This window comes from Osmerus eperlanus, chromosome 14 (genome assembly GCF_963692335.1).
Source record: "Osmerus eperlanus chromosome 14, fOsmEpe2.1, whole genome shotgun sequence".
NCBI lineage: Eukaryota > Metazoa > Chordata > Actinopteri > Osmeriformes > Osmeridae > Osmerus > Osmerus eperlanus.
Window position 1 is genome coordinate 11,069,003 of NC_085031.1, and position 17,218 is coordinate 11,086,220.

Consider the following 17,218-nt stretch of genomic DNA (forward strand, 5'->3'; position numbering starts at 1 on the left):
GATTGATGCCGATTCATTTTCGATTACTTCGCTTTATCATATTTAACGCCTTAAATAAAAATTATTAGTTGTCATCTGAGTCCATAGGATGGAAGTGTAAACACTCACTACTCATCACTCTTCCCACAAGTGGTAGGGCTGCATGAAGTAAGGCCTGATGGGTGACTTGATTTGACTTTAGTTGATGTTTCTGAATGTAAACTAGTTGGCAAGTCTGACGTCCTTGACAACTTTTAATTTCTCGTCAGTATCCCGAACTAGGTAGGTCGTAAGAGTGACTAGTAATGATACAATGTAACCAACCTATAGTATTCTGACACACTCATAAAGCTATACAGTATGCTAGCTATTTAGGATTCCTTTACATGGACTGAGTAGCCTAGCAGATGGCTAAAGCTACACACCGATAGCGGCTCCACCTGTTCCGACACATGCGAGAGCTAGTCTTGTTATTAGACCACCGGTTTACCGCATCATTGCTCATGTTTTGAAAACAATTTATTTTCGCTACGAATAAGCATAACAAAAATCACAACCTACTCACCGTGTACGGACGTATGGTCACTGCTCTGGAGAAAATTCCAATTTTTCGCAGTCCAGTTGTTAACATGAGATACAACCTGTCGTGGAGTCCTGTCCCCGAAATCTTTTGGAATCAGATATGATGCAGACGGTGCACTGTGTTAACCAGAGCGCGTGTATGGTTGGTCATCCCCGTGGTCAAATAGGGCCCGCATGACTATAAATGACAGTAAAATATTAGCGTCAGCGCCCGTACAGAAGGCGTCCTTACAAATAGGTATTGCGTTATAGTAGTGTAGACCACGATGTCGGGTTGTTCTGCAGAAGATTGCAGTTAAATCCAGCAAATCATTACATAAACGGGACCAGTGTGCTAGTCTTTGCCACCTGAATGTCAGCAGCGGATTAGTGATGTTTCGAGAGTTGGGAGGTCAAACTCCGCCCCTAGTGTGCACTGCTGCAACGCAATCCCCGAGGAAACTGGCAGCATGGCACAACATGCTTGTGTATACTTCAGCAGGACCGACAACATTTGACACAGCAGAGAGCTATTGTAATTGTTCCTTTGGGATGGGAATAGCGGTCACATGCACACGGTGTTGCATAATCCTGCAGCACATGCTGCAATGAATTGTCTGTTGAGAATTTCTGGTGTCTGATATGACTGGTGCAGTAACGCTTCCCTGCCTACTGTCACTTAAAATCTACATTTACTAGAGAAATATCGCACGACAGTATGTAGTAAACAATCGTGTAAGAAAGAGCCAGTTTGTATTATACATTTATTGTAGCACTGCGCGGTTTAAACGCATAATGTAGACAATTATCACGGTCACATTAAGCCTAACGACCAATAAGTTAATTGTTTGCAGATTTTATTACTGCATGGAGTTGATTTTTGTTGTTTTTAGCGTCACAATCCACCGATGTTTTTTTATTTACACATTGGTGATCTTGATTTTTGTACAAGCCTCATGCTTAGGCTACATAGGACTAATGAATACTACACCATATTGAAATCTATGCCATAAAGCATGAACACAGTTTGCTTCGTATTTTTTAAATGTATTTTCAGACTTTCAAATACAACTTAAGGTGTGATTTTTATGTACATTAATTTGCTTTGATGAACAATTCCTACACACCAGTAAGTGTCTGTACACATGGCACATTGAACATGTCAATAATGAATCAGGATTTAGCCTTAATGCTACTTATTGTCACACACTGGTTGGATCTCACAAGCTTTTGAAACATAATACTTCATGCTCTGGTCATTGTGCAGACTATGAATATATTTTGATGTCAAATATATGATATACACCATTGAAAAATAAATAAATATAGGATATTCTAGCATTCACATAAAACCTAAACTATTCATAAGACTTCAAACAACAACTGTAAAATGAAAAATCAAATTCTCCTAACATAAATATGTGACGCCAAAAAAGAAATTCCCACTACAAAAGGACCAAAGCATAAATATATAGTGTAAAATAGTCCTTGAGATCACTTTGTATTTTGTAATGTATCTACAGGTCATCAGACTCTGGGATTATCATAGGCTCCAGCGGGACAATGGGAAGGATGATGGGGCTGCCATCAGAGATCCACCCAAGGGCAGTCCTGTTGAAGGTAGGCCGCTTTATCCCGGGGTCCTGGAGCTCAGGGTACTTGGGGGCATTGAGGTCCAACTCAGGGAGCTTGAAGGTGATTCCCCTGGGGGCTTTGTCGAAACCGCCGAAAGGTGTGGCCACCCTGGAACCCCCGATGGAAGTAGCATTTATTTTTTGGTTACAAAAATACAAGAGTGCTTACAAGTCAAGGGTACAATTGTTGTATATAAGATATGACTACCCCACTTCCTGTGGCCTAAAGGGAGGCATATGCCAAAGGTGTGTAGGCTCTCGTGCCTTTATCTAGTCACCATACCCACATCTGGGCCTAATGATATAGGATAACTTCAAGCTCCTAAAACACAGGATAAGTAGGTCTCAACTAAGAGGAGTGTTTCTACTAGGCGGGGTGGATCCACAGTGCCATCCTGTGTGGCTTGCCCCTTTTAACTTGTGGCCATTGAATGATGAGGGGGGAAAAAAAGATAGTAAACAAACCTATTGAAGCTCTTGTAGTCAGGACCCTCCGGCCTGGGCTCAGGGGCGGGCATCTTAAGGTTAAGAGTTTCAGCGAGGGCTGGGTCGTTGATGATAGCCTGCTCCCACGGGGAGTGGTAGGACTTGGGCACGGCAGTACTGTTAAACTTCTCAGCAGGAACATCCTGCAAAGGGCCCCCGTAGCCTTAAAACAAATGCACAAGAGGTTGGTAGTGTGAAACCACGATCACTGTGTGGATTTGATTGTCATGAAAGGATTTACTGGGATACATAATCGGAGAGCTGAAATCAAATAAGTTAAAATAGAAAAGTATTTTATTGAAAAGAGTAGGTATGCTTACTATTATTAATCAGCCATTTCTCCACATACCCATTAATAAACTAATAATAAATAAGATAGTTGTAAAAAACATGAAGAAGATAAACCGCTGACAGATTGAGATATTTTCCCATCAATACCGCGCTAGGCTGTCTCAAAATCTTAAAATAGCACCTATTCTAAGTGTCCGTTCATCCATCGACGTGTGAAAAGCCCTGCCCATCCACTTGGGACATATCACGTTATGAGAAAGAGCTGTGTTGGGAACCCCCACCACAAGTTTAACGGATGTACCAGTACCACAGGGAAAGGAAATGCTTATCATGTACCCCACTAAAGGGCAAGACCTCCTCAGGGCACACCATATCAAGCACTGTGGCCATGCACAGTTGGACTATGTTCATTCACACACTGTTTTAACTATGTATTTCCATCGCAACATAATAATACGAAATACTTATCTAAATTCCCTTTCAGTTTGCATGCATTATACACAATTAAGCTGCTGTCATCAGCTGTCAAGAAGACTGCATGACACCTGTTATACAGTATCATGATCAGGATCCCATTACGTAATAACCTGTTTATATATACTGACTTGCAGTGAGGGTGACTTTGACGCAGTGTGTTTGTAACTAAGGAAGGTTTTCAAAGATGAATGACAGAGTTGTGTTGTGCGTTGGTTAAATAAAGTCTTGAGTTATAAGTGCAATGTCCTGAAAGAAACGTCTGACTGCTTTCTACCGATTGGTGCTGTAAAAGGAGGGCCCATAAAGAAGTCATTGGAGGAAATGTTTTGTACAGTATGCTTCTAAATTAACTAAACATGTCTATGCTGTTGGGTAGTCTACTGTTTATGTGCTGACCTACATTTACATTAGTTTGTTTAGCTTATGCTTTTATCCAAAGCGACATACAGATAGTGCAGTCATTTGTGGTTGCTGTTGGGTGGTTGTGGTACTTTACCTGGTGCAATGTTTTCTGGATTTGGAGGGTTTCCCAGAGCTGGAGTGTTAGGAGGAGTTTTGCCTCCATCCTCTGTGATTTCAGTATTTTCCAAATCATTCTAGAAAAAAAAACTTGATTGACTTGATAAGTCAAAAGTTGACAGTCTGTATGGCAGATGCCTAGAAATAATACATCAAACGGTAAAATGTATGATTGAAAACGATCTAGACCTTAATGGACTCTCTTTCTCTGTCTCTCTCCCTCTCCCTCATTTCTGTCTCTCAAAAACACACACACACACACGCACACACACCTCCACAGGCACTGATAAGTTGGGGAGCAACTCTCAAACAAAGTACTTGGGCTGTCTTTCTGGCACTCTGGCAAGAGTTGAAGAGGAAAAGGCCATCAGGCACATGCCTGTCCCTATCTCCCATGTATGTGGACACTTTTGGAAGAAAGCAAGTCCATGTCGTTTTGACGGTCTGGGGCATCTAATAATATTAACATAATACAGTCTAGAACTGCCCGAAACTTAAACTCATGTTTAATACTGAAGGTCTCACTCACATTCAGCTGCATGTTTGTCTCATTCTGGATACTTTCAAATGTGTATTTCTCCGACCGCCGCTGGCGCATTTTGAAAAGTCTTGAGCCTCTGTTGGAGAGGAGAGAAAGCTCCTCAAGCATGATGTCTTTGGGAGTACTCAGCTTTTTTCCAAGGTCCATGGTGTCACCTGAAAAAAGACCACAGGTATAAAAATGTAACTGTGGAAAAGTATAAAAAGCACTCAACACATGTTGTATGATGGGTTTGGTGGCTTTGAATGTTTTGTTCACATTCTAAATCCAGTCCAGAGTTGGAGTTTCAATCCATAATCTAGTCATTGTATTTATGAATCATTGTATGCTGAACCTGATGCTTTACCAATAAGTACAGACGGAATGTACCCCAGCTGTCTCCTGCCTTCACAGTCCACAAACAGCAACCCCAGTTGTCTCTCACCCATCTCCTCACCCCTCTCCTCCACTCCACACCCACCCAGAAATAGCCAGTTCAAAAAGGCCAACGACAAAAGGATTAGGCTGCCATAGGTAGTCCAACATCCCATTAGTGTATTTATGGCAAGTGACGAAAAATGGCCCTGACATATATATATATTTTTACTCATATCAACATGCCCTCTCTCCAGAAGTCTCAGTTCTGTGGAGTCTGAGCCCAGGTCGTACCATTGGCATCGCCCCCCTGGACCTCTCGACAAATAGCGGCCGCGTGCATCTTCCTCTCACGGGTCGGCATAGTACAGTATTGAGACATTGCGGATTTGAGGAAAGGTGTTTACCCCGGGGTACTGGAAACACATAAAGGACATAGGAGGTACTCCTGAGAATGTTCTCATAGTATGGGTGACCATACTATGAGATGGTTATGAATAAGATGGTTATGAATACTAAAACGACTATAAAGTCAATTCCGTTTTAACTGTATATTGCAGATTATAACAATTATTTTATATCTTATTTTTATAGCAATTAAACTAATGGCCATCTAGAACATACAGAACAATCCAGGTATTATAATTACTCATAAATGTAATGCTTAATACTATTATCTTGTCACTAATACTGTCAGTTTGTTAGGCTGTTTCACAATCGAATATTAATGACAATTTATGAGTGGAAGTTGGAATTGGAATAGCGGGAATTGGATATTTTCGTATCCAAACCACCTCAACCCAATGTCCAATATTTGTCACATATCTAAATGATTAGAGTCCAAACTTACCTTAAAATAACCTTGTAATGCATGTAAGTTGTGAACAATAAGGTTTCACATGCGTTATGAATCACCCGTGGCAGGGTCAGGGGTGAACATTGTGTCCCAGGGTAGTTTGTGCAATTGGAGACCCTACTGTGATCTTGCCAAAAGAAATGTTTGTTCTAATAATGCACATGTTCCCTTCTGCACAATGGCATTCCAGACAGATCTTGTGCTTTCAAATATAGCAGCCTAGTCAGATGTACTATGCATACATTTGGATTAAAAACCTTTCAATCTACATATAAGATATATAAAAATGTACAGTTTTAAATAGCTGTTAGGTATGTACTAAAATACATAATTTTGTAGAGATTGGTCACATTATTTTGACTGTTCTCTTAGTACAAAATTGTTATGACTCCAGATGACTGTTGATATGTTCCTTACATTGGAACTTTTTCATGCCTCAGGCAATAAATGCTAATGTAACTGTTAGTGTCCTTCATTCGCATTCAAAATACTCAGCCATAGTGAACAGCCAGTGTGTATCATTTAACTTTATTTACCATTTAGTACACCAGATATAGTCAATTCATTCATATCCATGATCACATCTCTAAATAGGAGATAAAAACTGCAAATATATTGTCCTGTGTCTTTTAAAAGAATATGAAGCAAGATGTTATTCTAACGTCAGTTTTAGGCAACCATGGTAAGTTTTCAGTGTTTTTAAAGGTTTTGGAAAAGTTAGCCTTGTTAAAAGAAAATTTGTACAAGTGATTAACAAAGGGTTTATAATACACAAGCACTGCTAGTGTTGTGCAGTGGGTGAATGGTTACAACAAAACTAATTAACAATCACAAACGCACACCTTGTTTGGACGAGTCCATACCTGTGTTGGTGTCCTGCCTGTCGTGTGTGTAACCTGTATCCTTGAGGGCACTGCAAGGAGCTCAGGGGTCACCCTAGGTAGTTGGATCTGCCCTGATCTTCACACTCCTGGCCACTGAAGCCAAACTCTAGGCTGGCCTCTGTCTGTTGTCAGTGGTATGCAGCTTACATCAATTGGCTAAATTTAGCCTGTCAAACACTCAAAAGCACTCACAAACGCCACAGGACATGTGGTGGCTATCAGAGAGAGAGAAAGAAAGAAAGACATAGAGAGAGAGAAAGAGAGAGATAGAGAGATAGAGAGAGAGAGAGAGAGAGAGAGAGAGAGAGAGAGAGAGAGAGAGAGAGAGAGAGAGAGAGAGAGAGAGAGAGAGAGAGAGAGAGAGAGAGAGAGAGAGAGAGAGAGAGAGAGAGAGAGAGAGAGAGAGAGAGAGAGAGAGAGAGAGAGAGAGAGAGAGAGAGAGGAGGTGCATGGTGCCAACCAAACCTCATCAAGGGAGTGCTCCCTTCCAGACACGTGTTCGGTCAACTTTTAAAAAGTCAAAATTAGGTATGACTTGCTTGCCCCTGCTGGTGTGTGGATTGAAACAAAGTCCTTGCCACAAAGAGCCTCCACAACAGCTGGAACACCACACTTTACCCCTCAGTTTCTATGTACAGCTATGACATTTATAACAACTGATGTGGTTATGTTGCACATCCCTGCATGTGTTGGGATGGCAGGTCACACAATGGCTCTATAGTCTACTACCAAATAGCACAGCAATCTCTTGATATTGTCTAACAATGGATCAAGGTCATCGTATGGTATTTCATTCAGTTTTTCAATCCCACACTGTCTTAATGAAATAATAGAAAATAGCAGTGACGTATTTTTGTCAAGGAAAATTATACTGTTAACATTTTATAAATGTAAATACAGAATAAAACTGTTCAACGTATCTTGTTCAGGTTAACATGAAGTGGAATAATTCACACATACTTCAGTGTTCACACATTTGCTCTTGAAATTAGTGCACATATTTGCAAACTATGCGGATCATGTGAATAAAACATCATTCAGTTTTGACAGATCTTCAATTTCACAGCAAACTGTTGACCTATTAGTGTCAGTGAAAAACTACCATATACCTTTTTTATATATTACACATCTTTTACATTACATTTAACATTTGAAACAGTATTTCATTTTAATCAAATTCAGACAAATGTAAAAACCCTCATTTGTTTTGCAGCTGGCTTACTGAACCAACCTTTTGGAAGCCTGTGCTGTAGTTTGATTAGACGTTTGCCAATGGACTGTTTGTTTTTGTCTCCTCATGAAGCATAAACCCATGAAAATCATTATCTCCTCTTCTAACCTTCTAACCTAATCACTTACATAGACCATCTGCTTACTTGTCCTGCTACATGCTTTGTACTCAACATTATCGCAATTCCAAGAAAAAAAGGCTTTCTTGTGTTCAAATCTATTTAAAATGTTACTCAATCCCAAAAATATAAATCTGCTTCATTCAAATGAAAACATGAACACATGTATAAAGTGTATGTGTAAAATGTTTTTGTGAGTGTAAAGGATGGTATGATGAACTGTAATATGCAGGTTTAATACCTGAGTTTTGGGGTTTGCATGGTTCTATCGCTGTGCAGTTACCTTCTCATTGCAGTAGTAACCAAAGGAGCGTGGCTAGTTGGACTGCGGTGGCCCATGCTGACACCAGTGTATTCGAAGCTAGCCCTACTCCGTGGCTTCAGAGGCTGGGCGGGCCTAAAGGGAGGCCCGTAGATGACAGGTTTCTCCAGTGAAGACCTGGTCTGGCTCATGGACAGGGGGTGAAAATGTGGACTTGTAGGATAATACCCCTCATGAGGACCTGCTCCATGGGTGTCCAGCGACACCTTGCGCTTCCACTCAGCCGGAGGCTCGGGGAGAGATCTACGGTGGGCGGCAAACGCAACGTTGGAGGCGATAGACTGTGGGAGGTTCTGGTAGTTGAAGGCCTCGTCCACCAGGCCCAGGGGGCTCCTGGCCGCGGCCTGCCAGGGAGTAGGGGGCTTGTAGCTCCTATCCGGCATGGATGTCTGCCTCTCCATCAGACTCAGAGATGGCTGGTATCCAGGGGTGATGGAAGGAAACATGGGCTTATAAGAGGGCATGGAGGGCAGACGCCTGGGCAGACTCAGGGAGTAGCTTCTCCCCAGTTGCTGAAAGTAAAGAATGATTGGTATTACATAAACGTAATGGCATACAGATGATGGGTTGTTAAATATATACCGTTGTGTTGAGGTTCATTTCAGTAGATCAGAATATGTTTTGTGTTCACAAGGATGTGGTTTCCTGTTTAACATCTAACAATATAACTGGACTTTGCTGCCACCATCTGGCATCTTGTCAGCACTGCTTGGAGTCTCACACAAGCCCTAGACTCCTTTACACATCAGGAACAAATCAGTAGTTATTAGTTCATTGTACATTGTGATCATTGACTAAAGCTTTAAAAAATATATTTTAGTGGGATTCAAATTCATTTCTTAAACAAATATATGTCCAGTCTACTTGTTGAGGTTAACCCTACAGACAAGTAACCTTTTTTGCATGATTGAAGACTTCAAAAAATAATGCCTGTTATAGCTACACTCCACGCTACTTTGAAGCCCAGAGATGAAAGCATAGAGATAGTTGCTGGTGCTGAATCGCCTGCAAATCTGATGATGCAACAGCCATGCACATTTTGGTTCCGACTCATGTTCCAGACATACCAGGCCACTTCATGAGCTCGTTCGCCTGTAAATAACCACTCACCATTTCTAGGAGCAACTGGGGGAGTTTTTTCAGCACTTACCTCACTTTCAAGGCCTTTCAGCAATGGAAGATGATGATATTACAGTGGAGTACACTAAAACTCCTGGACTATTAGGTCGGCTGTAGGTAATAACGGAGAGGCTACTTTCAGAAAGATGCCAAAACACTTTGCACTCCGTTCCACTCCCGATGATATGTTTAGCCCGGATCCAGTCCAATAGATCAGCAATCAGCACCATTTCAGAAACTGTGGAGCGCTAGGTCCAATTTCAAGATCAAAAGCTTTGGCCTTCAAACGGTTTGAAGGCCATCCAAACGGTTTGAAGGCCATCCAAACTCCAATACAGTTTCCCTTATACAGCCACTATATTGTGAAATATTTACCATTTAAGGAGTGTAATATAAAGACAGTAATATGAGTTTAATTATGTTGAGCTTTCAACTAGTTGTGGAACAGGGTGCAAGAGCTTGGATGCAGGTGTGGAAGAACAGAGGACATTAACAAAAAAGGTACAGAAGATTTAATAGCATAGTGGTGCATATTACAAGAAGTGCAATATTCAGAAGGGTACATAACAGAAAGGAAAAAGAAAGGAAAGAACAAAGAAAAGGAGAAAAGGCAGACATTGCTTTGAAAAAGGTTCAATATTAGATTCTTGTCAAATGCATCAGTTATTATGATAATTATTTTTATGTATTGCTATTCATGACAGTTTCATTAACATTTAATTAAAATAAATGCTACATATTGGGTCAGCTTTGTGAATAGCCATGACTGGTAATGGGACATGTCAAAGACAAGAAAACAGACAAAAAACTGACAATTGAAGTAGTGTGGGTTTAACAAAAAAAGGAACAATTAGCATGTGCTTGAGCTCTATTGCACCATCAAATATAGTTTGGAATGAGACTGGAGGTGAAATTAGGAGGGCTTTGTGAAAAGGACGATATGTTCTTCTTCAGGCATACTCAGTTCGAACATAAAGCTCCTTTTCCTTTGTATATACTGCGTATGTAGCTCGATCGGTCTGCAACTTTTTAAAGAGTAAATCCCAAATATTTAAGCACATTTGTGACAGTTATACAGACAGGAAGAAAACAAGAAGCTGACAAAGTGAGGAAAAAAGCACAGAAAAGCCTTAAACAGGTATTTAAGACCTTATCTTACCTGCCAGAACAATAAATAGTTTGTTTTATATTTATATTCAAGCATTAACATAGAAACTTAAGATGAACTGTGAACAAATAGCACATTTTCATCTTATCTTTTCCTGAGAATACTCTTAATTATAGCTGCCAGTTTCTATTTTTTCAGCACTTGTTGCCTCCAAAAATATAACTCTGCAGTGCTTGGTTGTTAGACAAACATGTAACATGAACATGAAGGCTATTAACATCGGATATAACAATACATATTTAGCTAATTAAGTACTGCACTTAGAGTCTAGTTAATCATAAATTACCTTACCTGTAGTGTGAATAATTACTTTTGACAACCTTGCTAAGTCCTAAACTTCCTACATCATATGAATATTAATAATAGACGAGCAACATGCTGTTGCCATAAGACATTGGCTATTAGATTTGCGGGAAAACAATGAGCAACTTATTCATTATTCATTATAGTAATTGACGCAAGCCATTAAATCATGAAACTTTATCTTGGGTTGCTGGGCCAGCATGGGAGGTTGATGGGATAGGGGGGAGGGAGTGTTGGTAGGTGTGGCAGCCAGTGGCTGGAAGCCATATGTGAAGCATTTCTGGGACACCTAGGGTTGTTAATTTGTCTCAACTGGGGTCTAGGATTCTGCTCAGGAACCCAGGTTGGCAGTTGCTTGAGTATTTTAACAAAATCAGATATTCGTATAAGCCGTGTTTTTCCATCCAACCTTGCAATGTTATCATTTAAACATTTACAAAGTGTAAAGTATGTAGAAGGACAGGACACTCCGATTCTTCATGAGCTAACTTGATACTAACTTTGATACTAACTTGGATCATGATGATCTCAGGTTGATATTCTCTCTTTTTTACACTTAAACTTAAAGGTCATGTAGAGAGACATGCCACCATGAAAACCTGCTATCGAAGCGCAGCCATGGATTGCAACTAATATTGGAGTACAACAGGCTTCCATTGTTTACTTGATCCTGCCGGCTTCTTAGCAGAGAACCTTGGCCGAGGAGCCATTGGAAGGGCACTTTTAGTGAAAAGGGGTCCAGAGGACAAGGGCGCTATAGGTTTGCTTACACTAAAAGAAGAAAAATCTGAGATGCTTGTGGGTAGAGGGCAATGGGTGCCTGAAACCAGTTTTTTTGAAAGGTCATGCGTAGCAGGTGAGGCAGTGGGTTTTTTATTCAGTTGCTTATTTGCTAGGGGTGGCTCAGATGAACTTGCAGGTTGACGGTCGAAAGGATATGAGACACTTACCGATGCAATGGGCTTAGAAGAAGCTACAGGCTTCCTTTGTTGATTGGCTGAGTGCGAGTTGTGGGCATGACGAGGAGAAGGGGCAGGGATAGGACTTGGGGTAGGTGCGGGGCTAGCATCAGAGGGTGGGATGGGGGATGCCTGGCTAGGGCTTCTGGCCTCAGTGTTAGCTTCATATCTAAAGAGTGAGGAGTCCAGCTGGTAGGGCTGATGTTTCATAACATCTAAGGTGTCCAGGTGCTTTGGGGGTGGTGGTTTGGATTTTGCTTTTGCCTTAGACTTGATTTTAGGGCTGGTGGAAGGGGGTTGCTTGGCAGCAGCCGGGGGGTAAAAAGGAGCAAGGAGGGGGTTGAACGAGACAGGAGGTGGGGCTCTGACGTTGGGAGAATATCTCCATGTGTTGGGGAGGGAAGAGATGGGGGAAGGGGACCTGGCCAGGTTGGCTTGAACTGTATCAGCATCCACCACAAACTTCTCCATCCGAGACTGCCTCTTAGCAAAAAGCTCGGCACCTCTTCCCATCATTGGTGGGGCATCCACAGCCGTGCTAGACCCTCTATCTGAAGGTCTCCTAGATGAAGTGAGTGGTGCCTTGGAAGAGTGGATGTTGGAGTTGACCGGTTTGGCTGGGCAAGAAGCTACTGAATTAACAGCCGGCTTGTTCCATGAGGCTGGAGGTGCGTGTGGCACAGCAGAAGTTGGAGCATTAATACTCACTGGGGATCGAGGTGGCTGATGACTCCAGCTATTCAAACTTGGCTGAGGCTGAAGAGGAGAGTTGGCAGGTGCCCAAGCGTTCATTGGCGGCTGTAGCTGTCCCTGAGTGTTAGATCGTGCCCAGGGGTTGGCCAGTTGCTGTGGGTCTAGTAATGGTTGACGCAAAACTGTAGGGTTGTTTTGCTGTTGGTAGGACGGTTGTTTTGGAGAGGCAGCAGGAACATGGGAGGATATAGGAATTGGACTTCTGGGAGGGTGAAAGGCATCACGTGGAGGACCATCTTTTGACCATGGAGGACAAGATGGGTTGATGGTGGGCTTTGGGGCAACGGGTGGGGGATTCTTAAGCTTCATAGCTCTTGGTTGCATGAAGTTGCAGGCCTCTGCTCCGAGACTAAGATAGTCTTCCTCTTGGCCTGACTCAATGTAAGATCTTCGCTCCCCTTTGTTTTGGAGATAAGTGTTGGAGGAGGCTTGATTTGACATTGAATGCTGCTTATTTGAGCCTCTTCTTTTAGATTCTGGAAGGATGCCTGTCTTGAATGCAGGCACAGATATGCGCTCATCCCTGGAGGCTATGATATCCCCAGTCGGGGACCACACCTGTGGATTTGTATTAACAGGAACTGGGACCTTAAACTTAAGCTCAGGCCTCCTTGCAACTGGGATGGGGACAGAGCTAGGAGGTGGAAAGGGTGCAGGTGCTCTGATGTTAAAACATGAGAAGGGCTTGGCTGTTCTATTTGGCACAAGGGGCTTAGGCAGTACTTCTTCCATACTGTTCATAACTTGTCTTGCATGCATATCCAGTTGATTGCTTTCTTCATAGTGCATGTGCTTCATGGTGTGAGCCTCCATGAAGGCATGGTTAGCATGCTGCTCTGCCGACTGAACAGGTAATTCACTCATATCATGAGTATTCTGCACCTCTGCTGGTTCGGGCTCCATGACCCCTTCCACAGGTATTCCCCTGCATCTCATCTCCTCGTGCTCCAACGTAAGGTCCTCAATCCTTTGACGGCGTTGAGCGAACATCATCACGCCCTTGCCTTTAGTTTCTGGCAGGTGCTCCATCTTGTCAGGCGCTCTGTCTAACCGAAAAAAGTTGTCTCTGTTTAGATTCAAATTCAAAACCGGAACCCCCAGATCTTGGGAATAAAGCGAGTAGTCGTCCTCTAGCTCAGAATCACAAGGGGACAAAAAGTTCAACCCAACAGATTTGCCGTCTTCACTTTCTATCTCTTCCTGTCCAGTACCGTAGCTTACAAACGTGTACTTTTTCACCCTCTGTCGCCGTTTCTTAAACAGCAGTGCACCTTTATTTCGGGGGTTCGGTGCATTAGTAAGAAGACGAGAGATGCGTTTACATTTAGACTTGGCTTCCTTCACCCACTTCTCTGTTTGACTCTCGTTGTGGCTGAGTCCTGGAAGAGAGAAAGGAGAATGAGTGAGCGAGAGGAATATGTTGAGCAAAGGAAATGGAGAAAGAGAACAACCTAAAGTGAATAGTTAAGCTACGGACACATATCAAACTCACACTGCATTTTCTGTTACTATACCAATAAATAACAAAATATGTTACATTACTGTTTTTGCAATGGCAAGACTAAATTAGTTTAGTTGCAAACATTTAAACATTTTCCTAATACCACTGGTTGCATTGTCATGGTGTGCTGTAACAAGTTATGACAAGTGTTAATGAGAATCTTAATTGAGAAGCCCTTTCTGTACCCAGTACATACAGTAGCATCTGAAGAGTTGTCACTAGATCTCTGGCTATTATTTCAAACTGAACTGTCACGCATCCATTTGTGGCAGGCACACCACAGGACCTCCATCTAAGCTTGAGCTTTTCAACACAGTCCAGACCAGCACACTGCCCTCCACTCTCTCCGCAACTGGATGTCTTTTATTTTTAGGAGCACAACATTGCAAGTAGCAATAAAAGTACCGGTAGTCTTACTTACAGCTAACATAGGGGGGTCCATGAGGCAAGAAAAGTGAGGAGCTAACTTTCCATTGCAGTCAAGGCTTAGGGTTGAAAAAGGGATCAGGTGACAGGCCAAGGGAACACATGGTGCTGTCTGTCAAATGCATTTCTGCCAGCCTCATCATGTGCATGGTAATGTTTTATTCTTATCCACACCGACTACCAAACCCTGCAGGGGGAGTCACCCTGTATGTCCACTTCCAAAAAAATGCGTTGCTCAAAAATAACCATCAACCCATAACCCAAGACACAAATACATGGATTTACATTATTGACATAATTACAGAACTACTATAGTAAGTAGTAATATGTAAGAACAGATAACCATTATTTAGTATTTAAATATGAAATTTAGTAAATTAACATAATTTAATAGTTGCTATGTAACTTACTTCAGTTGAAGTAAAATAAAAAATACTAAAAATCTAAATACACAATAATACAAGATGACATCCACATTTACAACTGTTCTGTACAGCAGTGGGACCCCAGTTAAATGAATGAGGGTGGAGAGGAGCAGCTACTTACGTGTGCGCCTCGCCCTGTGCTTGCTGGCTCTGCACAGATCCCTGTCAGACTCCCACTCCTCTGCCTGCTCAGCAGCCTGGCCTGGCATTCCAGAGGAGACAGGAGCAGGAGGTGTTTCTTCTCTGCTCCCTCCTTCATCTGGAGATTCAACACTCCCATTCCCCCTGGCCCCAGTCCCAGAGCTCGGCTTCCCTTTGGGGCCTAGAGGTGGAGACGGGGTCGGGGTCAGCACCGTGGTCGTTGTGCGGGTCAGGGTCTGGTTCGTCTCAACCTGGAATCCCAAGGAGGAGGTGAAGGAATCGGGTGACTGCCTCAGAGAAAGTCGGCCTAAGTCCGGGTCCAAGGTGGGGGATTTTGAGGACGGTAGAGATGGTAAAGATGTGCTGGTTGTGGGATGGTAGTCGGCCCCAGGTTTAATACAACATGTATCCTGGGGAAAAGTGTAATTCTCATGATTTTCACTTGGACTCTTGTTGTATTTAGTTGAACATTTCTCTATATGCATATCCTCCCAGTTAAGTGGTTGAGGGGATTCTGAGTTGTCTATTTCTTCATGTAGGCGTTCCGGGTTAAAAGAACTGTCTTCATCACTTCTTGTTTCATCACAGTAGGAGCCATCTTGGGACTTGGAGAAGTAGAGTTCCAGGGAGCGGGTAGACCCTGACAAAGTGTCTAAGCCATTGTTATCCTGAACCTCTATCTCAGGTTCCATCTCTGATAGTATGTTATTGTCACAGGATCCTTGGTGTCACAGAGGCTACCTTTAAACCAAGAGGAACACATTTAAAGCATGTTGGAAGGAATAATTATGTCACTTTTGGCAATTACACATCCATGGCTGTTTTCAATAGGCTTTGAACAAACATTGTTCAAAACAAGAGGCCCCCAATTTAGGCTGATGTGAACGTGAACAAGATCAGGACCCAAGCAGCTACAGTTTTAGCTTGTTTAGTTTTCTAAAGAGTTACTGTGGAATTGATATAATACATTCCTTATCCCCAATAGGAAGCACAGTGAATTGCCTGGCCAGTTTCATCAGCAGTGCCACCACTGTAAATGGAATGGTATGCAATATCACCCTGGATACAACACTCTGATCCAAGAGGACAAGCAAAACAACAGGGCGTCTTTTTCCGCACTATTATATATACAATTTTCCTGTCCTGTACAGTTCATCACAGCGATGAATACATCCATAGTGATGACATTTCCATTTAAGAACTTGATTCGAGGAGTTTAATTCAATGTCAGCAATGAAAGGTTTCAAAGTGTGAGTGTAGAGCTAGTACATGTTTGTAATGTTACAGGCAGTCGAATAACATTGCAAATTAAGTACATATATAATATATACAATATATATTAGTGAACTTTCCCCCCTGACAAGCAAAGTTCATTCAGGGTAAAACAATTGTTAGATCAGAAAGTACACATATGTAGCTTGAAATTAGAGTCAATGGCCTTAATTAGCACCCATCTCATACACAAAACATGTATGGCTGGGTAACAGTGTAGAAGTTTGATTATTTTGCATGCTATAAAATGCCTTTTCTTTTATTTCTATCAAGAGCCAAAATGCTTTAGCTACTGGTATGGTTATGGGAGCAAAAGGACTGGCTGAATACAAAATGTTTTATTTAATCAAGTACAGCCCCCTCTGCTGGTCCATGTAACACTCGCCCAACATTTATTTCATTCACAGAATTATGGGACAGATTTACAGTTCTTAACATGGCTTCAAGCCATTGGCTTGTCCTTATAAGTGTGTGTTTCACCAAAACACAACATGCACATTTGTTAGAAAAAAACATGATGACTAGTTCCCCATGTTTTTAATACATTTTCCATCATAGGCAATCAAGCCTAACCTCAATGAACTTTTTTGTTACCTAGTAAGGTAATTTAAGTCTGTATTTTGACTTGCATCCAATTGTAGCCTCAATGAGGGCCCAGCATCCATGACTGTTAGACAGGCATGACCCTTCTCTGTGCTAGTCTGTGAGGGATTAGGTATTTCCATAGTTTTCCAAGCTAATTAGACCATGTCATACAATAAAAAAAAACAGGCAATATTTATGTCAAAAACACATATTAAAGCCAACTTCAAACACAGGTAGAAAGCTGAGCAAGTATAGACTTACACATTTGACTTGCATATGACAGAAGCATATGATATTTTATCAAATTGTTACA

At 41.9% G+C, this 17,218-nt stretch overlaps 4 protein-coding genes across 11 annotated transcripts in view; all 4 read right to left on the reverse strand.

The window, feature by feature from the left end:
- usp53b (ubiquitin specific peptidase 53b) overlaps positions 1-998 on the reverse strand; it is a 29,691-nt gene extending 28,693 nt beyond the window's left edge. For 6 of the 7 annotated variants that reach the window (XR_009932127.1, XR_009932126.1, XM_062477638.1 and 3 more), the window contains exon 1: positions 545-901. The gene's annotated coding sequence lies outside the window, so the exon portion shown is untranslated. The other variant, XM_062477635.1, reaches the window with a different exon arrangement.
- Positions 999-1,287: 289 nt separating this feature from the next.
- Positions 1,288-6,709, reverse strand: myoz2b (myozenin 2b). Of its 2 annotated transcripts, XM_062477644.1 has the most exons (6): positions 6,562-6,709; positions 5,137-5,258; positions 4,477-4,643; positions 3,925-4,024; positions 2,640-2,823; positions 1,288-2,283 (listed from the first exon to the last, which is right to left on the reverse strand). In XM_062477644.1, exons 2-6 carry the CDS (start codon positions 5,222-5,224, stop codon positions 2,058-2,060), a joined length of 765 nt encoding a protein of 254 aa, XP_062333628.1. In that variant the 5' UTR covers positions 5,225-5,258; positions 6,562-6,709; the 3' UTR covers positions 1,288-2,057. The 2 variants fall into 2 exon arrangements, with proteins under 2 accessions (XP_062333628.1, XP_062333629.1); XM_062477645.1 differs by lacking the exon at positions 5,137-5,258 and having other exon boundaries at positions 6,562-6,705.
- Positions 6,710-6,866: 157 nt separating this feature from the next.
- Positions 6,867-9,529, reverse strand: LOC134033469 (uncharacterized). The gene is made up of 2 exons (XM_062477646.1): positions 9,404-9,529; positions 6,867-8,765 (listed from the first exon to the last, which is right to left on the reverse strand). Exon 2 carries the CDS (start codon positions 8,715-8,717, stop codon positions 8,211-8,213), a length of 507 nt encoding a protein of 168 aa, XP_062333630.1. The 5' UTR covers positions 8,718-8,765; positions 9,404-9,529; the 3' UTR covers positions 6,867-8,210.
- Positions 9,530-9,869: 340 nt separating this feature from the next.
- On the reverse strand, positions 9,870-15,740 carry synpo2b (synaptopodin 2b). The gene is made up of 2 exons (XM_062478191.1): positions 15,029-15,740; positions 9,870-13,934 (listed from the first exon to the last, which is right to left on the reverse strand). Exons 1-2 carry the CDS (start codon positions 15,738-15,740, stop codon positions 11,473-11,475), a joined length of 3,174 nt encoding a protein of 1,057 aa, XP_062334175.1. The 3' UTR covers positions 9,870-11,472.
- Positions 15,741-17,218: the final 1,478 nt, after the last annotated feature.